General features: G+C 40.8%; 3 protein-coding genes across 3 annotated transcripts; 2 read left to right on the top strand and 1 right to left on the bottom strand.

The window, feature by feature from the left end:
- Positions 1-882: 882 nt before the first annotated feature.
- LOC128257644 (SET and MYND domain-containing protein 4) lies at positions 883-3,657 on the top strand. The gene is made up of 5 exons (XM_052988737.1): positions 883-1,601; positions 1,926-2,268; positions 2,329-2,865; positions 2,972-3,193; positions 3,260-3,657. Exons 1-5 carry the CDS (start codon positions 1,025-1,027, stop codon positions 3,576-3,578), a joined length of 1,998 nt encoding a protein of 665 aa, XP_052844697.1. The 5' UTR covers positions 883-1,024; the 3' UTR covers positions 3,579-3,657.
- Positions 3,658-3,875: 218 nt separating this feature from the next.
- LOC128257641 (RNA polymerase II-associated protein 1) lies at positions 3,876-23,267 on the top strand. The gene is made up of 14 exons (XM_052988732.1): positions 3,876-4,056; positions 4,116-4,420; positions 4,485-4,713; positions 4,773-5,220; positions 5,276-5,761; positions 5,813-6,122; positions 6,180-6,265; positions 7,072-7,309; positions 7,479-7,636; positions 7,691-8,228; positions 8,659-8,797; positions 8,864-9,276; positions 9,344-9,721; positions 23,146-23,267. Exons 1-13 carry the CDS (start codon positions 3,930-3,932, stop codon positions 9,515-9,517), a joined length of 3,651 nt encoding a protein of 1,216 aa, XP_052844692.1. The 5' UTR covers positions 3,876-3,929; the 3' UTR covers positions 9,518-9,721; positions 23,146-23,267.
- LOC128257651 (general odorant-binding protein 69a) lies at positions 6,169-7,041 on the bottom strand. Its single transcript, XM_052988747.1, has 5 exons — positions 6,874-7,041; positions 6,743-6,821; positions 6,594-6,685; positions 6,431-6,533; positions 6,169-6,377 (listed from the first exon to the last, which is right to left on the bottom strand). The coding sequence occupies exons 1-5, from the start codon at positions 6,943-6,945 to the stop codon at positions 6,277-6,279; spliced, it is 447 nt and encodes a 148-aa protein (XP_052844707.1). The 5' UTR covers positions 6,946-7,041; the 3' UTR covers positions 6,169-6,276.
- Positions 23,268-23,323: the final 56 nt, after the last annotated feature.

Here is a 23,323-nt window from a genome sequence, read left to right as displayed (position 1 = left end):
TGAATCTGAACCCGACCAATCTTAAGTTCAATCCTTTTTTATACACATTGTAACGGTTCTGAATTTAAAAGTTTATGTATAATCTGTACCTTACTCTTAATTAGCCAATTGAATTTTGTACATCTATAGTGAAAATAATGACTCTTTAAATATGATTTTTCATTACCCCTAAACATGCTTGACCGCAACACCGCATTTCTATGAAATCATTTGACCTATTTAACTAAAATTGATCATTGAAAACCATGCAAACATTATTCGAGCAAATAAATACAACAATTAAAATGAAATTTCAACACAGAATTTGTTTATAATTTTATAGTCTTATGTTTCTCAATTCCACAGGATTTTCTGATACATCTAGTCAGAGATAATTTAAGTTTTGTCCCTAATCACGTATTTGTCATGACGAACGGAGTGCTACAGAACAATGTTAAAGAAAATACTCTCTTCTACTTTACTTAAAGGTCTTTCCAAACTGATAAACGAATGGTTGACAAAGTCTATCTAGTCCATGAAAAAATCTTAAACTTAAAGAAAATTTAAACTTAACTTTAATGTTTTCCAAGCGAAGAAAATATACTTAAAACATTTAAATACGAATATATAACTATAAATACTCTGATATACATATTGTTATATTTTTGTACGTTTAGCTAATTTTTAAATAAATTATTTAATGTGATTTATAAGCTCGATTCCAGTTACAAATAAAAATGAATATTATAACTGATCGCTGGCGTTTTAAGTGGAAGAAAGCTCATTGAAATTAAATAAATATATATTTCAAAATAAATCAAATCTCAAAAACGTATCGAAAGTGAAAACCGATGACTCTGGTACTAGTTCAGAATTCACCGTCGAGTATTTATAATGCGGCGAACTGAACTGAACGATCGGTGCTATTTTTGGAGAGCGAACGTCCGCCAGCTGTTTTCAATACTCAGTCGGAAAACGCGGACGAGATCTTTTTTCATCCGCTGCACTGAAAATCTGTATCAAATTTACATAATTTGGAGTAACAATGGAGTTCGACACGTCCTATCATCAGATATGCTCAGCGCAGACAGTTCAGTCCGAAAAGAGGGGCTTCTTCAACGAGTTTTGCGTGGATGTGCGGGATGCATGTGGCGACAAGTGGCTGCGGAACTACTTTGGCAAACTGAAGTCCAATGCGGCCCGTGTTCTGTCGATCTTCAGCGACCGCGAGGTGTGTGATCCCGTCCTGGGTGTCCTGGAGCACGTTCAGCCCGTCTTCAAGCAGAAGGATGCCCTCTTCTCCGCCCAGCGACGTGCCCAGGCGGACAAGTTCTACCTGATGAGTGCCAATGGCAATAGCGAGGACGAGGAGAGCAGGGAGCTGCTGCAGCAAGCCCTGATGGCCGCCAATCTGGCCGTGATGCGGGCTCCGGACCGGAACGTCGATCCCGTCATCGACGATGGCCTTACCCTGGCCCTGGCCTACAGGTCGAGGGCCTCCATTCTGATCCGCCTGGGCGAGGGGGAGGCTGCCCTGAGTGACCTCAAGCTGGCCACCAACTTTGGACTGGAGCTGAAGTCCAGTGTGGACTACTACTGCAAGATGGCCAAAGCTTATGCAGGTGGGTGAAGCATTAATGCCCTAAACTAAAATATAATGTTATTATCTGTGTGATCATCAAATCAAAATGTGTTCTTAGTTTAAAAACTGTCGACAAAAAATATTCAAAAAAAGTTTCATTATGATGAACAAGTTTGAAATTAATATTTTAGTTGAATTAATTTTCTTTGGTAAAATAAATTTAATTTCAAAAAGTAATGAATGTAATAAAAACCATTACCTGCTGCTGTGGAGGTTAAACGTGCATAATGAGTTTGACTAACTTTAATGGACTTTCTAAAGATTTATGAATAAAATAATATAATTAATATTTAATTTCTTGCAGTCATGGGCGAACCGGCCCGTGCTGAGATCTCACTGAAGATTGCCGAGAAGATGGCTGGCTCCGATCCCAACCACATCGCCCTGTGTCGCAAGGAAATAGCTGCAGTAAAGCCAATTCAAAAAGTAACCTCCTCAGCGCAGGTACCACAGTTGGCCCATGGCGAGAACCCCGAACTGAGTGGTGCATCCAAGGTGGTGAAGCTGGTTGAGACCAAGGAGAAGGGTCGATTTGTGGTGGCCAGCGAAGGCATAAGGACGGGTGATGTGCTGCTCTGCGAGGAACCAGTGGCCGCCTGCCTGGATCCCAGTTTTTTTGGCACCCACTGTCACAACTGCTTTAAGAGGTAAAAGTCCTCTTTATATTATCAGGTTACAAAATTATATGAAAAATCTTTTAATTTTAGGCTGCACACCCCAGTTTCCTGTCTGCATTGCTCGGGAGTCGCCTTCTGCTCGGCTCAGTGCATGGGTGAGGCCTGCTCCAGCTACCATCGGTTCGAGTGCGAGTTCATGGATCTGCTGATTGGCTCCGGAATGTCCATCCTGTGCTTCATCGCCCTGCGCGTCTTCACGCAGGCGGCCAACTTGGAGCAGGGATTGGCCACTGCCAACCTGCTGTTCGAGCACATGTGCTCCCACGAGGACGAGCGCCAGCCGGAGGACTACCTGCAGCGATCCCTGATGGCTGGCTTCCTCATGCGCATCCTCCAGAAGTCCCTCTACTTTGGCCGTCGCAAGACGGAGGGCGTGAATCCCACGGCCGTGGAGCTGCAGGTGGCCACCGCCTTGCTGGGCCTGCTGCAGGTGCTCCAGTACAATGCCCACCAGATCTACCAGACCCAGGTGACCGAGGAGCATCGGTTCGACGGCAGCAAGATGGTGCATGTGGCTGCTGGACTTTATGGCACTGGTTCCTACTTCAATCACGAGTGCTGGCCCAGGTGGGTTTGGTATATAATATTTAAAAAGCTAATCATGTCCTCTAATGAAATCTGCACTTATTTATTTAGATTATTACTTATTTTAAACGTTTTATCATATTTTAAGCACTGCTTGCCATTTTGTGGGCAAAAAGTTAGTCCTCACGGCCAACAAGCCACATAGGCCCAATGAAGTGGTGGCCGTTAATTACGGACCCATTTTCATCAAAACGAATCTCAAGGAGAGGCAGCGAAACTTGCGGGGCAGATACTCCTTCAGCTGCAGTTGCATGGCCTGCCAGGAGAACTGGCCATTGTTCCAGAAACTGGACAAACAAGTGCGATTCTGGTGGGTATTAAATCGGAAATAGAATCGATAATATTAAACTAAAATTATAATTTAATTTTATTAAAGGTGCACTTCAGCGAACTGCGTTAACTTGCTCAAGTTTCCCAAGGACTTAGCGAAGGATGTGCGCTGTCCTCGCTGCCGCAAAAACATTTCTCTTAAGGAAAGTGTAGCCAAATTGATCAAGATCGAGGAACTATATCGAGAGGCTGCCCGCGCCATGGTGGCGCAGAAAACCGGAGAGGCTATTGAACTTTTCAAGGAGGGAATCGAAATGTTCTTCAATGTGGCTGCTTTGCCCCACAAGGACACACTGTTGGCTCAACAATCGCTTAATAAATGTTTGGCCGACATGGGCACCACTTTCAAAAAGGAGGGAAAATAGGAAACAATTTGTCACTGGCTTATGCATGTATTACTAAATCGTTTTTTCTACTTGAATACAAAATAAACTTGAACTTAAATATGGAATTAAATAATTATATAGTATTTTAACAAATTGAACAGCTTTTTCTGGCTCTCGAAAGTCTAACTGATATGTTTGCATTTGGAAATTTAACCGCCTGATTTCAAATTTTAAATGTTCTAAAGTCCGATAAGGATCTAAGGCTATCGATATTTTTAGAGCGATTTTCAGATTCTCCTATTTAATAGGTATTTGCTGTCGGTCAAGATACGGTCACACTATTCCCGACTCGCATTTGTTTTGAAATATTTATTTTTTTTTTCGGCCAAAATGTTTAAAAAACTGAAGCCAGGCGAAAGCGAGGATGATGTCCTGCGAATGGCAGCTGAGTTTAATGCGGAGAAAGCGAAAAATCCCGACTTCCAGCCTGCTGCGGCCTTTGTGCGAATGGACAGGCGTAAGATTATACTGCCAAGTATTTAATAAAATACATTGTTAATTTACAAGAATTTGTAGCTCATAAGGTGTCCATGTTTGCCCAGAGACGCGAGCAGGCGAAACTGGGTCGTGTTACCTCTGTTCCAGAAAATAAGGAAGACAAACTTGCTCCGGCAGCTGAAGAACTTCCAAAGATTCCAACAAGTGTCTCCAAAGAAAGTAGAACACATGTCAACCAAGTTCTGCTCGATGAAATTCAGGAAAACATTCTGGGGGATGTGAAGGGAACTAAAATAGATCCGAGTTCCCTAAGCCATGTTTTAGGTGAAATTGTTGAAAGAAATGAAGGATCCATACGGCCTGTCTTTCAGCCAATCAGACAGGTACTTTTTATCATGCAAAAACTAATACATGAAAATATCTTATTAATGATTCTGCTTATTTAAGGTCAATACCAACAAACCCTTGAGCATTTTTGCCAAACAACTTTTGGGATCCCGTCCACAGAATCCTGAGACATCGAAAATCCAGTCGGATTCACCAATAAATGATACAAGTTCTATAGTAAAAGATGCCAGGCTGGGCAAGGAACTGCACAAGGAAAACCTTAATGTCCTAAGCCAAATGAGCGAACAGGATATTTTGGCAGAGAAGGAAAAATTGCTGGCTTCTTTGGGTAAAAATTAGCTTCTACATAAGTATTTTAACTCTAATAAAAAAGAAATTACCTTACAGATCCCTCGCTGATTGCTTTGCTGTCCAAGAAACGTCAAGGCAGTCAAAAACCTGTGGAAAAAACTGCTTCTCCCAAGATAATTGAGGCACCACCACAGCCACCTAAAACAACACAGTCTTCAGAAGCCCCTAGTCCAGAAATTTCCTCTTTATCACATTCTAATCCAGCTCTAGAGCTTTTGCAACAGAGCGATGCAGGCAACTGGGTTAATTTTAATCTCGTGGAGGAACACAAGCTGGCGTGGATGCGGGACATCCCAACCAAGCTAAGCGAATTGAAGCCAGGACAGCGGTTCAATGCCCGCTTCGATTGGAAGGGTGTGCTCCTGCCCCACACGCTCAATGATCAGGATATTTCAAAGCCATTGGATGAACGAGAGCTGTATTTACATGGCGAGGAGGCAGATCGTCCGGGCTATGCACTTCAAGAGCTGTTTCGACTGGCTAGGTGAGCTCTTATATTCCTTAACAATAATGGTTATCTTACATTAAATTGTTTCCAGATCCACTGTCTTACAACAAAGAATATCCGCCTTTGGAGCCATAGCTGGGATCTTTAGCATTTATAACCAGGGTTTCTACGATCAGGTGCTGTCCCTGCCAATATCGAAAATATTCTTCCTACTGCGCTTTGGTCTGGATGACAACGCCCCCGCACAACTTGAAGTTGTAAGCAGAGCTCTAGCCAACCTCTTCTATAACGAAACGGACGAAGTGCTCCTTGATCATATTCAGGATAATGCCTACTGTCATTGGCAGCCAACGCTGCAGGTTTTGGGAAATGGCAGCGATGACAAAGAAGGAAATACAGATACCAATTCAATAGCTTTTCTACAACGCTACATGAAACTACTGACCACCAGTCAATCTGTGCGCGCGGAAGTAGAGGAAGATGAGTCAGAGAGTCGCATGTCCATGGACGATTTTCAACTGGCGGAGACTGACTTAATGGACTGCCTGCTTAGAACAAATATATTGCAAAGGATCAGGTAATCAGTGAAATCTGTTATGAATTATACCTAATAAAGCTCTGCTTGTAGATTCATCTTGGTTTCAGTGAAACCAGACAATAGCACAGTGGAGTCCTGCCTGAAATTGCTTATAAGGATCGGTCGCACAAGTATCAAAGTGGCTCGGCAGTTAGCGAACGAAATCCATCTTATAGATATACTTTTCACCCATTTTCTACCCCCTTCAAATGGAAATAGCCAGTTTTATGGCCAGCCCCAAGTTTTTTTTTTAAAACTTATTCGGGTGTTGATTTGCCAACACTTGGATATAGCCAAGAGTCTCTCTAAAGGAGTCCTAATTGTTCGGCTGCAACAATACTTGTTCCTTCAAGATAATAAGGTTTGTATTAGAATTTATTTGTGAAACTATATGAATTAATGGGAATCTCATTGGCAGGTCCAGATGGTGCGCGTTCAGATCGAGGCACTGCGCATCCTGCGCTGTCTGCTGCTCTTGGGAATCGTGGATCGGGATGTGTTCAGGTGGGTGAGCGCTACCCAATTAGCACTATTATCTCATCCCATATAAATTGACCGTTTACTGCGATGTAGCACTGGACGGTCTCAAAAGCGGTGTCACAGGCATCTTTTCCCTCTGTGGAGCGTTCCATATAAATCGATATATATTTACCAACATAGTTTACCTACTTTTAGTGCCACATGCGCTGACTAGTCCATTGATTGTGTTGTGTACATTCTCTGGTAGAATTTCCAGCAGTGACTCCAGGTGCATGACATTGTGCGAGTCAATCTGTGGGTAACATAGTCTAGTTTATACTTTTTTTGAATTATTTAAATTGAGTATACCAACCAGTCCGAACATGTCAAGCATGCAGTGTACAAAGCATTTGATGTGTGGATCGTTGGATAAAACTCTATTCTTGGTCGACTGCGCCAATAATTCTTTTATTTATCGGATATTTGTTTATTCCTTCTGAGTTTTATAAAAATGTCACTTACCTAAGGAGGCTCCTGTCTGATTTAAGCATCGCAATTGTAGTTTCTTTACTTGTTTGATGATCATGGGGTTAATCTCCATCTATGGAGCGAAGCTTAGTGCATTTTCAAAGCAGTTTTATTAAAAAACTTACTCCTTGGTTTACAGGAATTGAATCATATATAAGGAACACTGCCAGAAGTAGTCCTAAGTTCCAGGAGGCCATTGTATAAATGATTTTGAATCCGGCCGTAAAATTGCCTAAGTCGAACTAAGCTTCGTTTAGACGGCAGCTCATTTTTATAGCCAATACCGAGTGCTGATAATAACTATGATTTGAACTCATTTTCAGGCAGTTCCAGCCCGCACTTCGTCAGCTATTGGACTGGCATGGCAATCATTGTACTTTTGATCAAGTGGGCGGATCGGGGCTGGTGCGCCAACACGCATCCGCCCTGTTGGTCGCACTGGTGGCAAGTGGCGAGAGCGGAGCATGCGACGTCGAGGGTCAAAAGCTGCTTCTGGAATCGCTGAACAACTGCTGCTGCAGCTGGCTGCATTCAGCTGCCCGAGTCGAAAAGATCAAAGATGTAAGTTGTCCTAGTCGCTGATTCCAGTAGATCTCTGTTATCAGGTTGCCTGCCAGACGATCAAGTTTTTAAGAACAAATTGAGTCATTGCCGCGCTTAGTCCCATTGAAACCTTTGCACTTTATACTACGTTTTTATAATAATTTTGTACTATAATCTTTATTCCCAGTTCAGCCAGATGACGCTGTTGAGTGCTGCCCTGTATGCCGTCACCTGGTTTTCTCGCAATGGCTACCTAGGAACTTCCAGTTTCCAAGCCTTCCTGCGCAGCATCCTGCCGAAGTTCGTACAGTCCAGCGGCTTCATAGCAAGCGTTCATAACCTGGTGTAAGTTGAGCGGGGCAGACGCCGGTTGAATCACATTTAATTGCTATTTCGCAGCCAGGGATCCGTAATGCTGCGACGCCCTGTTGATCGGCGCCACGTGCATGCGGCGTTGCCTAATGTGGGCGCAGTGCTGATGCACGACTACGGGCCGCAGCTCATTGTCAGCGAGACGTATCCGGTGCACCTGTTGAGTAACCTCTGGGCCCTGCTCGCCGTTTCGCTGGAGATGGGCGAGAAGTCATTGTTTGCGGCGCTTATGCAACCGCCGGTGCTGGAGACGCTGGCCGAGTATCTGCGCCAGTTGAGTTCCCAACTGAACCGCGTCCTGGCCACCAATTTCTTTGCCCGCAGCGAGCTGAGGTTCATCCACCAGCTCCTGACCACGGACGGAATGGAGACCTACTTGGAGCGCCAGCAGTTGCTGCAATTGGTCTACAACTACCTATGCTGCCTCTCCACCGCCCACGCCACTCAGATCAAGAGCACATTTGAGCGCTTCATCTTCAACGGAGAGTTCGTGAAGTTGGACGAGGCTAGTCTTAAGCTGCTGCAACATACCTGTCTGGAAATGGTCTATCCACACATAATTGCTGTACGTATACTATGACATTTTAATAAGTCCTAATTAAAAGCGAGACTTACTGCAATCCTGAAAAATCAAGAATGTTATTTGCCTTTTGTTATACCTGTTGTGACTAGAGTTACAATTATAGGTTTTTTATTTTGCCGCTTTAGGCTAAAAATTCTCAATTAGAAACAATAAATTACCTTGAAAAGTAGCCTCTGCAGGAACTTTAATATAATTTAAAATATTACTTTTATAAGAAAACAACCTTAATTTATGTATTTCAATTCTTTTTATTTTTATAGTGCTTATTAATGACTTTAAGTTGAATTATAAGTTTTGAGTTTAAAAGCATTATTAGTATTAAATATAATTTAATTTAATTTATCCAGACATCCCAGCTAAACATCTCTTATCTTTTCCATCATACTTATTGATTTTTTTTGCTTTCCCCCAGGACAACTCGGAGCCGTCACTATCCTTGAGTTATACCCAAGCACCCATCCTGCCCGCCGACTGGCCTTTTTTCCAGCTGCGGCTTATCCTCAGCAATTACTTGCAAAATGTGCAGCAGCGACCGGCGGCAATATGCTCAGGTGAGAACGCACACCTCCAACTTTGCTATTCTTGGGAATAACAAATATTTTGTTTTTGCCGAGCAGAAAATCAGGTAGTCCGCATGACGTTGACTTTCGTGCGGCAACTGGAGCAGGAGGGCTTGCAGATTGTAAGCCCGCTGGAGAAGCTAATGTATCTGATGATTGCCTTCATGGGTCCCGACTCACAGTTTCTGGCTCCGGATTTGCATGAGCTGCTCCGGGACTGCCTGATGGATTTCTACAAGCAGAATGCCTCGCATGACTTTGACTTTGATACGGAGCTGGTAGATAAGGCCAGGTTTGAGCCGCTCTACTATCTCTTTGTGGAGCACTTCGAGGCTGCCAGCTATGGTGATGAGCTGTTCAGTTCGCTGGTGCTGTTGCCATTGGCCCAAAAGTACGATAACAAGTGGCGAAGGCGTCTGTGGTCTGAGCATGTGCAGGCAGTGCGGTTTATAAACTGCGATGAGAGTTTGGTGCGTACATAAATGAATTTTAATTTAAATAAGCAAACCTAGTTCTGATTATTTTGAATATTTTCAGTTAATGGGCGGCTTGCCTGCGTACTTGGAGCCCGTGGAAGAGGAGCCTTCACTGGTTCAGCTTTACGGGGATGCATTGCAGCAGAAACTGGTCCGCCCAGGCAGCATTGCCTATCGGATAGCAAAACACCACTTTAACAACTCGAAGGCAGTGCATAAAGCAAAATTGTTTTGATTATCTGCACATTAATTGCTGATATTCCTAGGAGCTATTTAGGGAGTGTGATGAAACTGCGATAAAGCCATTTAATTTTGGAATCCAAAGTCTTTTATGTGTGACAATATGCTTTTTTTAAAGCTTACTGATTTGGGTTTATCTGTTGACTGCTCAAAGTGCTACCTTGGAGGACGGAGAATTTAATTTTATAAAAGACAATTAGTAAGCTAACATAAATTCAAAAATATTCTGTTCAGGTAGGCGATAGTTAAAGTTGTACAACTTGTACTACAAACATAAGTAATTGCTGGAAATTCCCTCAGGTCGTTTGTCATTATTGCGCTGCAGTTTGGCCAGAGTGGCCCAGTGGTCCATGGCGAATAATTAGTCTTGCGGGTGTATTTCGATTTCGGTTAGAGGATTCCGTGGTTGTGTAACAGTGCGTTTTGAGGTAATTACGACCAAACGTAATACAGCCTATGGCAGGCTGTCTGTTGCAGAGCATTTTGCTATCGACCTCAGTTAATTAACATCATTTGACTTATTGACACATGGGCCACGACAACTTGCCTCCTTCTTTGGGGCTATCGCGAACGTAAGCTTTGACGGCTGATAAAATACATTTATGTAATTAAAATGAACACAATTGAGGGGCCAGTGCTAATTAAATCATTTGATCTAAGTACTCGTGCATGTTGGTTTTTTGTTTCATATTCCTATACTTACGCCTTGGGTTCTGTTTCAGCACCCCACACCCGAACTTGTCAAATGACTTGTCACGGGGCTTTCGTTTGACACATGGCGTATGCGCAACATTGGGCCTCATAATTTCACTTTCGCATGATTTATACCCATCGAATTAAAAAAAATAAAAAACGCGTGGCGTGAGCCTATGACTGTTTATGTGATAATTGCGTTCAAATGGACGCTAATTATTTTATAACTGCGAGGTGTGAGCGCCGTCGGTAAATATTGGCGAAGACCTCATAAATTTAAGCAGCGCTAATCTGTTAAGTCAACCGAAATTATATTTCGATCGAATGGTCTATTTATATGCTGTCCAAACTTGATTGCCACTTAAGAATCGAAACTGATATTGAATGAACTGCATAAATTTATAGCTTCGAAGCTCATTGCATTGTTATCATGAACTCCTTGAAATTAATCATTAATCATTGGGAGTTTAAAAATGGTTTTGATTTAGAAATAAAATAGTGCAAATAGTGCTGCATGTTAATTTTGTTGAAACTTGTAAAGTTTGAATCGGTTTTTCTTTACCCAACAAAATCAATAAAATGGGCCAATGTTTTTGTTTGATAAAGCTTTACAGCCTTACAGAGTTACATTTGCCCACTTTGAGGTCTGTAGGCCAAATTTCTGGTATTTGTATATGAATGCCGGTATCCGGAGTCGCTCCTTATCGTTGATAAAAACATTCGAAAGCTAGATAAGCGAGCTCCCATTTATTGGAGGCCCTCGATATCACTATGCTCACCAGTTAATGAAACCCATTGCATGCACTTGACAAAGAAACCGGTTTTGATTGCTACCCTCCTCTTGGGATTCCCCAATTGTCACCAGAAAATTTTTGCCCTTTTCTCTGCCGTCCAAGCGAAGGTGTGTAAAAATGTCGCATAGCGATATCTGTCTCTTGAATTTGCCAACAGCTGGTAAATATTTGGAATTAGTTGTGGTGAATAAACAACTGTCAAGTTTGCAAAATTACGTTTTAAGAATTCCGTATAAAAGCTTTTGTTCCCTAAGTAAAATAAATTTAAGCATTCGATTTCTCAAATGCTTTTTGAAAAAAGTCGTGCACCCATCTGACTTTATTTTAAAAATTTGTAAAGTGGAGTTTTTTTATTTAAAAAACCAAGTAAAGATAATCTTAATTGGAAATTTTAATCTGAAAAATATAACATTCTTAATTAGTAAACAAATATACACAAAATTTTGTTATATATATTTCTAAATATAATATTATTATCTATTATCTATTATTTAAATCATATTTTCTGAGCTTTATTATTATTAATGCCTTTTTTAAAGAAAAATCTGACTATCCGATTGATTCACGAGTATAAATATTTTTTTAACGTGATTAACTAGAATTTTTATCGGTCGAAGTGTATCTAAATGCATAGACTCACTAACAAAGTTCTGGTTACATCTACCTGAGTCATCTTGTAAACCATTCAGTTTGCGGGCACGAAGGTATTTTAGTAACGTATATATAGTATGACACGATACAACAAAAACTTGTAAGGGTGCAAAAGCCACCACCAAACTCCAGAACTCAAGAACAGCAGATATCCCACAGATACTATACCAAACTCGGCGAACTCCGTTTGCGCGTGTGTGAAGTGGAATTTTTGTGCCGCTTGTTTGGGCAACTTGGGTTCGATTCGATCTCGCTATACTATATACTATATACTATATAGGTCGTTATGCTGTCGTTTGGTGCCTCAGCATTTGTTTGTTCGCCGCATTCGGCGGCGGCGAATTCGGTTCGTTCGTCGCCGCCGCTTTTGATATTTTGTGGCGATCGCGCCGCTAGTTGGCCTCAGTCATTCGTCGACTCTCTGCACGTGCGTTTGGGTTAGCTATATAGCTCATAGCTCATAGCTCATAGCTCCTCATCGGTATCGGGAATCGGAGATCGGATATCGGGAACTGGGAATCGCAGGTCTGCCACGTTTGTGCGCCCAAAACACATCCATCGATCGAAGAAGTAAACACTGCGTTATTTTCGGTGCTGGATATTTATTTTCGAAACAGGCCCCTCTAGGCGAGTGCTCAAGAGTGCAAGATACAAAAGTATACGCGTATCCGAGAGCTACAAATGTATCTGCCCCACCTAGGAAACAATCCATACCCATCCTAGGCTGCTCATCCTACTGGAACACAATTAATTAGCTCGAAAAAAAGCGTTTTGCAGTGCGAGAAAGCGGAACATTTAATGAAAATGCAAATGCAATTGCTTGTGTTTAAATTCCATTGAAGTGCCCTTCTGTACAAACCAATTTGTTGTGACGGTGCAAAAGTACTTTTGGGGAATTTTAAGTGGGTCTTGCGGCTCGTCTTGGCATTCACCCGAATCTCAAGTACTTACCATACAGTTCCGCCACTGCTGATAATAAAATAATTACTTGTATGCCCAACCACAAGTGAGCTACGTTTTCATTTTCGTTTTTGTTTTCCGATTTCGAATTTCGCTGGCGCGGGTAAATATTTACCAAAGAGTACAAGAAAGTGTTCCGTGAAAAGTTCGTAAATTACCGGCAATTTGGCACACACATGTAGAAGCAGAACAAATTTATTAATTACCTGCCAGTTGGATATTAATTTTTTGAGTTTCGGTGAGTTTGCAAAACAGCAAATATACATTTTTAATTTTATTCACCTTCTGGTTTCGGCTTTTTGGCCAGCTGTGCTGCCTTTGTTTATCTCCCTGTTTGCGCAAACGTGGGCTTTTTTTGTCTATGCGGCCTGCAGTAATTTAATAAACCTCACCTCCTCTGCGACCGCATTCAATTTAATTATAAAAGCTTTTTAACAAAAGTCTTCGTATACCCTCTTTTTCGATTTCCTCCCCTTTTGTTTATAAAAATATCTTAGGGAGATATTCACACTGATCAGCTGTCTTATCAAACCGCTTTTCCAAGATTTTCTTCCCGCGAAACGCACATAAACGTTTTTTTTTTAGTATCTCTGTCAGTCTGTCAGTAATTGCCTTGCACTTGAACTTGAAAGCCATTTACCAGTTTTCCGGGTCCGGTCTCGTCTATCTTTGGCAAGTGCTCTTGTTCATCTCCATGTATTTGTGACACTAAATAGGGTAATAAATCATCGGTGCAGTCGTCTATCTTTTCGAAATTCTATGACGACAATCTTGAAGACGCTGTAATAGAATCATCCAGCTTGGATTGCGGTCAGTTTTTATTTGTTGGGAAGCATTTTCATATATCTGGCCCTAGAATTCGTTATTTAATAGCTGACAACTATTTTGTTTTTATATTTTTTCCAAACCCTTTAGTATACACTTCAAGTGCCTTGCGGGAAAAATTCAATCCCACCTGGCAGAAGTTCTGCAAATAACTTTTTATCTTCCTAGAATTCGGATTCCATGGGAAAATCTTTGTTTCTTAGATATTTGTAATATTTTAAACCTTAAGGTCCTTAAAAAATACCAAATATCTTAATATTAATAAATATTAAATGAATTTTCCAAAAAATGCATGTTCTTTTTAATATTTATAATTAAACAAAAATAAGTCCTACCGAAACTTGATATTTGTGTGCACAAACTTAGCAAATACCTTATCTACCTTCTTAAAATTTGAAATCCATGAGAATTTCTTTGATTCTTAGATGTGTTAAATATTTATGCTAAAGTGTAAAGCAAAGAGTCGTAGAGTAGATTTCATAACTTGTGAACCTGCGCAAACAAAAGGAAAAACCGAAGCGCATGAAATGCAGCTGCATACTGTGGTCCGAAATAGCGCCTGGCAACAGAAATCCTGGACCTGGGGTTGCAGTCCTGCCACCCCGAATGCCGAGCCCCGAACCCTGAACCCTGAACCGCGAACCCTAGTGATCGACATTTGTTATGGGGTTGCATTTGAAGGTCGTGGCCTATATAAGCCACACGGCAATGCATCCGAGTGTGTGTGAATATAAAACTGAACTGGATTCCGCGGGGCTCAGCTGGTCGCTGTCGGAGCGCATATAGGCGAACTGGCGAACGGATCAGAACACATGCCCCGATTAACTTGTCCATTTGCCAAGCCATTGACACAGCCCGACTAATGGAAATGCAACTCAAATTGTCACTGCTCCTCTTAATGATTGTCGACTGGTGCTGCTAGATGTGGGTGCGGCGGGGGTCGTTGGATTTGCGGCTCAACTGGCGCTAAAGCTGGCTGATCCAAGAGCTTTGGCTGTCAGCCACAGACAGTGGGCGCACCGCCCCCAATGCCCATGCCCCAGCAGCAAATGAAAAACGCGGAGAAAGCAAGACAACGAACCGGAGATCACAACAGAACAGAACGCACCGCAATGGCGAACAAATAACAAATAAACTAATAAATCATTGACCTTGCGAACCTTGACGAAGCGAGTGACTGCACGGGTTAGACTTAGACTGTCGACCAAAAAGTGCACGGATGTCATTTGATGCTGACTAGACGGGGATACACTTAAAATAATGGGTTATTTCTCGACTTTGAAGGTTAATAAAAATCCTGTTTTAATAAGAATCAATAAGTGCACATCTCAGAAATCTGAATATTTATATATTGGAATTTGTAGTGAAAAGATTGCACTGGTATTTTCCAAAACTACAAATAAAAAGCCATTTTGTTTTTAACTGATAGCCAAGCTAAAACATTTTAATTAGTCATTAGTAATAAGTGCTTTGGTTGAACTAAACATTACAATCAAATAAATGCTTAAAAAATATAAACAAAACCAAATGCCCAAGAAGCACATGATCAAAGCTCTATATATCAGAAAATTATGAGCACTCGGGAATACATATATGGCCTCCAAAATTAGGGCCATGTTTTCAAAGTTAAGGGGTTAATGGAAGTTAAACTATAAAATTCAATTCATTAAAAACACAAAGTATGAAAGTACACGTACCTTGTAAAATGTATTAAGATTCTTCACTCATAAAAACTAATAAGCTGATAGCATATCTTTCAGAATCAGGATCTGTCAAATATCTAGGAAGACCATAAACATTTCTTTGAGTGCATTGAGAAATTGCAGGCCACGGCGGAAATGGGAATGGAAATGTGAATGGGCACGGGAGCGAGAATAAGAATGAGAATGGACTCATATGAGTGGCCGGGGTACGGCTGGAAATTATGCAAAGCGCAGCGCCAAGTCACGAAAGTACCGAGTAGCGGTGCAGTCGCCACGGCGTTGACAATTTTCACCTTTTCGCCTTTTGTCTTTGCACGACGACGTTTAATCAAGATTTATGGCAATTGACTAAGCGATTCCTGCCGAGATATATGTAGATATAGCGATTGCGTGGGCGTGTGTCAGGCGTCGGGCGTCCAGCGGAATTCTTTTGCGTAAGAAATGCTCTAATCAAAGTGAGGTGACGTCTGCCCGCGGAATCCGCAAATTGAGAACGCGTATAATTGAAATTAGCAGCCGTGCCCTTTCAAGCCATAAATACCCAGTGTGCATTAGCATTAAATAATTTGGAGATTTTAACCAGTTGGCTTTGATGTCGGCTGATGGTCAGTAAATGGGTTAGAGTTACCCGCCCCATCCCAAAAATTCAAATTCTAACCCAGAGACTGGGAAACAAACGTTTTGGCCAGAACAGAACAGAACAGAACAGAATACCATGGCCAATTGGGCAGGTAAACGGCTTTCGGTTCTCCGCTTTGCTTTGGCATTCTTATTGGTTTTTTAGGGCCACAAACTTGAATCTTGACATGTCTGTTGGGTTCGTATATATCATATTTTGCTCCGTTCCCACTTATATACTTATATATACATACACTGATAAAAAAAATGGAATAGTAAAAATAAATAACTGACTATTGAGTTCAAAATTGTATACTTAATATTAATTGCAAGTTTTAAAACTGCATGATTAAATGTTAAATACTTTAATCAATGTTGAAGATATTAGATTTAAAATAGTTCCTAATTGATAAAAATACAATTACCTTGGATATTATTAGTTATCAGCTATTATAATCAATTACGAAAATTGTCAAATTATAAATATTAACAGTTTTTCATATTTTCTTATTTAAAATAATTTAAAAAAAAAATTAAAAGGTAACATTTTTAAATTGATTACAAAGTATTTGGATTTACTACGTTTTTTTAACAGTCTATTTATTTGGAACCATGGTAGATAGAAGTGTGCTGAATAGTGTGTTTGAAATCCGACTGAATCATCCTTACGCCGGTTGTAACAATGCGTGCAATGACCTGTGAAATTATGTGGATTATATGAACTTATCCCTCCCCCATTTCTCTCATTTCTCTGGGATTCCCCGAAGGCTCCACCTAAGCTTTCCTGGAACTCCTCGCATTCTCACGCCTGTGTGAATGTTATTTTAAAGCTGAGTTGCGTTTAAAATACTGAGAACGCACCCGCCCGCCAACAATCAATATTTTAGTTCCCTTTCATATCGCTTATTTACTTACTAATGTTTGCCGGTTTCGATTTGCATAGCAAACCTGAAATATAGATCGGGTTTGGCTTGCCCGCCAAGTTGCTGATTAGACGGCTTAGAATTTGCTAATTGGTAGCCAAAGTCATGTTGCCCAGGGATTAACTATACTATCCAATCAATGTAAATTGGGAGAACGTGCAAATGACCTAAAGCCCGCTTCGATTTCGTGCCTTAACGAATAAGTTTTTTTTTCGGGGCAAGTTTGCAATTGCCAAAGGTGTTAGTTTGGCTTATTTAGTGCTGTAATTTTCTCTACCACAGTATGCTTAAATGGAAATCTTTGTAAAGCACACATTTGTTCTTAATTAAATTACAACTCGAAGGAAAACTATTTTCAGGCTAGTACATATGGACATAAACCAGACCTAAACCAATAATACATTCAGTACGTGCTTAAACCCAAAAACATGCCATCGCAAAATGGAAAGAATGACAAAATGCTAACAAGCATTCTTTGCAGTTTTTAACGAATGAACATGCTTTTGTCGATTTTTCACTGGGTGTCATGTGATGCATTTGGCTACTGGGAACTGCTGGAAATTGATACGACTTAAAGGTTGTCACTGGCACATGCCACATGACCCATATCCACTTTTATTGCACACTTAGCCAGAGTCATTAAGCTGCGGTTAAGGCGACAATATTCATATGTGTCGCCGCGTGGCTTTACGATCCAGCTCTACCATTTCGCCTAGTTCTGTAGCTTTGCGGCAGGTGCTTACTTTAATAAGCTGCTGGAAAACAAACTGAGCAATCAGCAAGATTTTGGACCGCCATCTCGGATCGTCTTGCTGCCTCAGCAGTCAAAATTCTGTAGTTCAAACCACTTAACCAATTCAAGATATGGGTTTTCAAGTGCAGGAAATAGGTCTAATATATTCATCACCCCTTTTTTTGTTTTATAAATTTGTATAAATTATTAAAGTTTTTCTCAAATTAATTTTAATTTTTGAGGCAACTTAACGTTTGCACAAAGCTACATTTATAAACACATTAATACTACTTGATTTAAAAAGAAATTGAAGAAATCTTAAAGTAGCAATCTCAAACGAAATTGATTTCCTTGAACCGATTTACTTTCAAATGGACTCAATTCGTGTAGTTTTGTTGTTTCTCTAAATCAATCAATACAATCAGGTCTTGTGAAAGCTTTCCTTTTTTTTTGGCGAATCACAAAAAGTGTTCATCAAGAGTCTTTATTTCGCTCAAAGTAATTTTTCTTTCCTGCGTATAGAGGTATGAATATCCCCGACCCGTGGCAATTGCAATATATTTTATTAGCCTTTCTTTCGATTCGGCAGCTTTTGTTTTCCCCGCCTGGCGTGTGATTTGTCCCGTGTTTGCTCTTGCGTCTGTTGTGCCTTTGCACTTAATTTATGCCGCCACAAATGAAGCGGAATAAAAACAGTGGACTTACTCGGGGGCCGCCTCCCATCTTTGGGGCTCCAAAGTCAGCTGGGTACTTACCAAATGGCATGATATTTCCATTTCCGAGTCGTAAATACTTGCTTGCTCCACGCTCTTTACGACTTTAAATCATAAAAAGTCGTCGCCTGTTCCCTTGGACCCTCTGAACCCTCAGAACCTCAGATCTCGAACCCACTTACAAGTACCGTCCGGCCCTAGGGCTTCTGTTTGCGGCATAAAAGCCCGCCAAATATTATTTATGGTTATTTTCATTTGAAATTTATAACCGAAAAACCATATGATATAAATAAGCAAGTGTGCCGCACAACGGGCAGTTTTTCCTGGTCCCCGGATCCATATTTTCATATTGGGAGAGGTCAATCCCCGGCTTCACACAACTAAATTCGTTTCATTGTTTCACGCTTTTCTCGAGCAGAGAAACTTATGGCGGAACACTTGACTGCTTTCATTGTTCTATTTATTTAAAGCATTTCACTTGCCACTTGTTGTTTACCTATTTTCTTGAACGCAACATGGATGTGGCTTGAATTCAGTGAGTGGAACAACTAATTCGAGTGGTCTTGTTCAAGTGGGAGTTATTCGTCTGATTACGAACTTCAAACTGCTTTCGCAGTTTTCAGGTGAAGAAGATTCAAGCTTATTGATAATGTTTCATATACAAACATTAACATTTATTGCATTGCATTCCAAAGTTTTCGTGTTTAGTTTATTTTTTTTAGTCCAAGCCTGAAACTGATAAACTGCAACTTTCTTGAGTTAATTGAAAACAAAACTGTAACAAGCATTTATCTATATTCGATAAATAAATCAATCAGATATTTCCCAGTAAACCAAACGTTCGAACGTATTTGTGATTAGCCTTAGGCAAACAAATCTTGCTATGTGGATAACATTTAGCTATGTTTTGTGTTGACTTTCCAGATACACTCAATTCTGATTAACTATCAAATTAGTCTGTTTTAATGACAAACGAATTTTGGTGGAATTCGGTCAAGCTTAAAAGGTGCACGCTATTAAAATTAAACCATAAATGGCATCTTCATTGCTATAAAATGATTCAGTCGCAACTAAAGTATGCACCTGACCAAAAACACAGCTCAATGAATATTTAAATTCTGTGGCGTAGTATAACCAACTATTTGGCAATAAAATTTAGTGTTGATAAGCTGATTCTCAAAATTAAGTCTTTAATAGAATGTTTGCAAAGGATACTTTATGGTCGAAAATTCTGAATTAAGTACACAAAGTGTGTTTTCGATGTGAACGCGCTGCAGTGCTTTATGTGGAAGGTGCTTTATTTACTTAAACGAATATGTGGCATTCCTTTTGAAAGGATTTATGTCAACATATAGTATACAGTGTATGCCGAGGAAGATACTTTTTCCCAGAGAAGACATTAAATTGTGCGTGGATAGCAGGACAGGACCTGTGGGCGGGATGAGAAATGTTGCGTCATTTCTCAGGACTGACAACATGGACGTTAACACTTTAATGCCTGTCAGTCGCATAGCTCCTTAATCGCTTAAGCGGTTGACGCGCGGGGCGAATTCCCCGACAACCCTTTGGGCCGACATGAAATGTGGGCCAAAAGAATTAGCCAGATTGCCAAAATGACTTCCATTCTTGTTTATTACCAAACAGTCCTTGCATTTTTTGGCTTAAAACGAGCATCCGTCCTTTGGGTCCTTGTGTCCATTTGTCCATCTGTCCATGGCATCCTCCTGGTAGCCTCCCTGCCCCAGATGTTTAGCATTTTTCTCCCATTTTCCCTACTTGTCTGCTTAGTTTTTCTTGTCGGCTAGTAGCTAGTTTATTTGGCCATTTTCGGTGGGCGTACAATAATGTAATGCGGATCAGCACGCTTGACTAGCGCAACTTCTGCTGTGTGTTTTTGACACTTTGTTGCTCCGGCTTTTCCGCTTTTCCCCCCCAGCTTTCAGCTTTCATTTTTTTTTTGGGGGGTGGTCTTGGTTTGTTAATCCGCTTTGATGCCCATCCGTGAGATACACACATGTAGTATGTTTGGCCTGGCCCGGTGACCTCCTGTCATGCACTGATGGACGGATATACTACCGTCATCAGTCAGTCAGTCAGCTGGGTGGCCGAAAGTTTTTCGTTTTCTGTGTTTTGTGCGTGCCAAATCAATGATTGCCGATTGGGATAGATTGTATCGAGCAGGGGGCATAAAAACGATTGATATCAATATCGGGCAAAGGCGAATAACACGTGACTGGCGATGCCCTGTCATTAGGTCCTTCTTAGTTGCTGACGACGAGGCAGTGTTTTATGGCCATCGCTTTTTGCTGCTTCGAGCATCTTATAATTGAGGTCGTGCAATAAAATTCCTGGCCACTTGCAATTTAATGACCTCATACCGTGTGTATTTTTCTCTTGTAAATTATGCTCGCTTTTATTTTGTTCTATTCTCTCGTCTACAAAGTTAATTCCTAGATGGTTGCAACTTTTTAGCTGATGCCGGCAAAGAGTTGAAAACTCCGCGGGTGGAGCTTTAACATCCCTTTGAATTGGGTTTGAACTGGGGCTATGACCATTAAATCTAAGCATTTAATTCGGCCTTATAGCCCTGGGCGTAGAGCAAGCTTTATATGCAATTGTTGCCAAATACCACCGACGCTGTAAAAATCGTATTTTATGGTGGCAATTGAATGGCGAATGGGCGTGGAATTGAGTAATGAAAGCAATGCGGACACCGCTTCAAATAAAATTCCCAGCGAGCGGCAACCACAGTGGCAATCACAACTGGGTCCCCAATGTCGCTGGCATTGTCAACAATTATTACTGTGATACGTTTTTTACTGCACCCAACGCGCTTACCTTTTTTAGCTGGCTTTTGAGCAATGGCTTGCTAAATGCTTCACCCAACCCCCCAAACGGCCAATTAATCAGAGATGTGGTCATAAATCATGAAAATTTTGGCTCTAACTTGAATACATGGAAAAAATCATAAACGTTTTCATATTTAACCATCTTATGGTGAAGGAAAAACGATAGAAATCAAGAATAATATAATGTAATATTATATAATTAATTAATAATTATTATATTATATAAATTTTTTTAGTACGTTTAACATTTTGTAAGATATTTTATATATCACCCAGTGTCATAGTAGTTTTTTCTTCCATGTAAGTTATACATTTATGTAAGTCTACCAATTTTCTGACTGTGTATCACCCAGAGGACCAGGAGCATTTGCTATCTGTCGAAGGCCAGCTGACGGTTGGGAAAGTTTAAGCTCAGCAGCTTTTGCGCTTTTCAGCGAACGACTGCTGGGGTGAAGGGTCAACCAGGCCATTGTGTCCCACGCTGATAAGGCGGTACAGAAGTTTCGCTGCACCTGCCCAGGATGCCTGTCAACTGTCATCTGACATCTGACATCTGTTGGCCTGGGATTGGGATTTGCAACAAGGCACGGGAACGGGTTCATTGAATTAAAATCTTAATTGCTGCAATAAGTTCGTGCAAATTCTGCGCTGCCCAGCTGAGCAAAGTTCCCACAATTTGTGTAAAAATGTCGTAATTGGCGTAATTAGCCAGCGTTTTGCAATCTCTTTCTCGTAGTTTATCTCGGTCTCTTTCCGTGCTTCTGTTTGGGTTTTCTATTATGCTATTGGGAGGTTTGTTATGCTAATTGTCCGTCTTTTTTGTTCCTTTCGCACTTGTCGCTCTCAACTTGACCTATAAACGGCACATGCAGAGCTGGCCGTCATGGAAAACTGTGACTGTGACTAATTGACGACCGTATACGCAACTTCTTTGTCACTTCCGTTTCCGCATTCGTTTCGCTTTTCCGTTACCCGTTACCCTTCCTCCATTTTCCATATTCCATTTTCCATTTCTCATTTCCCCATGGGGGCAGGTGTGCCAGGGATTCCCATGAAACATTCATCCACCTGGCAACCACATCAGCCGACTAATCATGATTAATTTGCATCAATTTGAATTTGGGCTATTTTTAGTCAAGCGGCACTCGTTGCAATGTGCCGCCTTAATCGTTTTGAGTAGAGGTAAGGGTCTTTTATTACCTCACGGGAATGCCAGCGCGGCTTTCTCGGATTTCGTCACTCGACACTCGTGACACTCAAATGGAAAAAAATTGATATATGACATGGAGCCAGCCAATCGAATCGCAATTTGATGAACTTTGAAATCACTATAAAGAACACGATATATAACCCGAAAAGGGTGGCTTAAAATTGAATTTCATAGTCAGACAAGATTTTCTTTTCAAAGCTTAAATTTGATAATGTAGTTCAATATTATGTTCGTTTTGCCATTCTAAACTACTTCTTTGCCTAATTAAAGTTCACCCTAAATGACTCCCAATTGATGTGCATAAAATATTAAATTAAGTGAATAACTACCACAGAAAAAAAATACTATTTGCAACTTATTTACAGCTGACAGTTATTTCAATGCCTAATGATTTACGCAACAATTATAAAGGCAAATTAAATTCAGTATCAGGAGTTGCCGTTTTAAATTTCATTACGAAAATAATTGATTTGTGTTAAATTCAAAATTTTATGTTTGTGTGCGTTTCTAAGCGAATACCTCTGGGTGAGGATATTCAAACCTCTATGTGGAAAAATAAACATTCAGCTCTTTTCACTTAATGACCATCCGAAGGGTTGTGGGAGTCTCGCCATCTGGCCAGGGCAGACGAACAAACTTCAGACAACTTGGGGATACACGCTTACAGTTGTGCTTTCTTTGTTTGCGATAACATGAAAATGTTTTCATATTAGTGTCCTCAGAACGAAAAAAAAGGACACGCAGAAAAGAATTACAAAACTACGTTTAATTGTGTATGCATGGGTCGGCAGTCGACACACAAAACTTCCAATGCATAATCGAGTGTGTTTTCATTAGAAAAAACCTTTTCGTTTTCGGCACACTCACTGATTCAGCGAATTCGGATCTTTTTGATGGGACTTCAGCTCAGCTTGATTTATGGGATTTTTTTTTTCTCTTCTCTTTTTGCAGATAGCATTAAGCGCTGGCCAAGTGTAACTTTAACCGCCAGCAACCAATGTCCTGATTTTGCTTGTCCCAAAGACCGACGGAGGGACACCTATATACACAATTATCCACGTTGGATGGGTCGTCGGAATAGGCTCCCAAAAGTTTTGTCCCGCACACGGAAACCGCAGAGGCAGTTCTA

Source organism: Drosophila gunungcola (genome assembly GCF_025200985.1).
Source record: "Drosophila gunungcola strain Sukarami chromosome 3L unlocalized genomic scaffold, Dgunungcola_SK_2 000002F, whole genome shotgun sequence".
NCBI classification, from domain to species: Eukaryota; Metazoa; Arthropoda; class Insecta; order Diptera; family Drosophilidae; genus Drosophila; species Drosophila gunungcola.
The sequence above is the reverse complement of the archived record's forward strand: the minus strand, read 5'-3'. Positions and strand labels throughout refer to the sequence as shown.

Bases quoted from the DNA above. Each gene is read 5' to 3' on its own strand.
- LOC128257644 (XM_052988737.1), top strand. From the start codon at position 1,025: ATGGAGTTCGACACGTCCTATCATCAGATATGCTCAGCGCAGACAGTT. The intron at 1,602-1,925 runs GTGGGTGAAGCA...AATTTCTTGCAG, and splicing joins GATGGCCAAAGCTTATGCAG to TCATGGGCGAACCGGCCCGT. The intron at 2,866-2,971 runs GTGGGTTTGGTA...TCATATTTTAAG, and splicing joins AATCACGAGTGCTGGCCCAG to CACTGCTTGCCATTTTGTGG.
- LOC128257641 (XM_052988732.1), top strand. From the start codon at position 3,930: ATGTTTAAAAAACTGAAGCCAGGCGAAAGCGAGGATGATGTCCTGCGA. The intron at 8,798-8,863 runs GTGAGAACGCAC...TTTGCCGAGCAG, and splicing joins ACCGGCGGCAATATGCTCAG to AAAATCAGGTAGTCCGCATG. The intron at 9,277-9,343 runs GTGCGTACATAA...GAATATTTTCAG, and splicing joins TAAACTGCGATGAGAGTTTG to TTAATGGGCGGCTTGCCTGC.
- LOC128257651 (XM_052988747.1), bottom strand. From the start codon at position 6,945: ATGGCCTCCTGGAACTTAGGACTACTTCTGGCAGTGTTCCTTATATAT. The intron at 6,822-6,873 runs GTAAGTTTTTTA...TTCGCTCCATAG, and splicing joins CAATTCCTGTAAACCAAGGA to ATGGAGATTAACCCCATGAT. The intron at 6,686-6,742 runs GTAAGTGACATT...GATAAATAAAAG, and splicing joins TCAGACAGGAGCCTCCTTAG to AATTATTGGCGCAGTCGACC.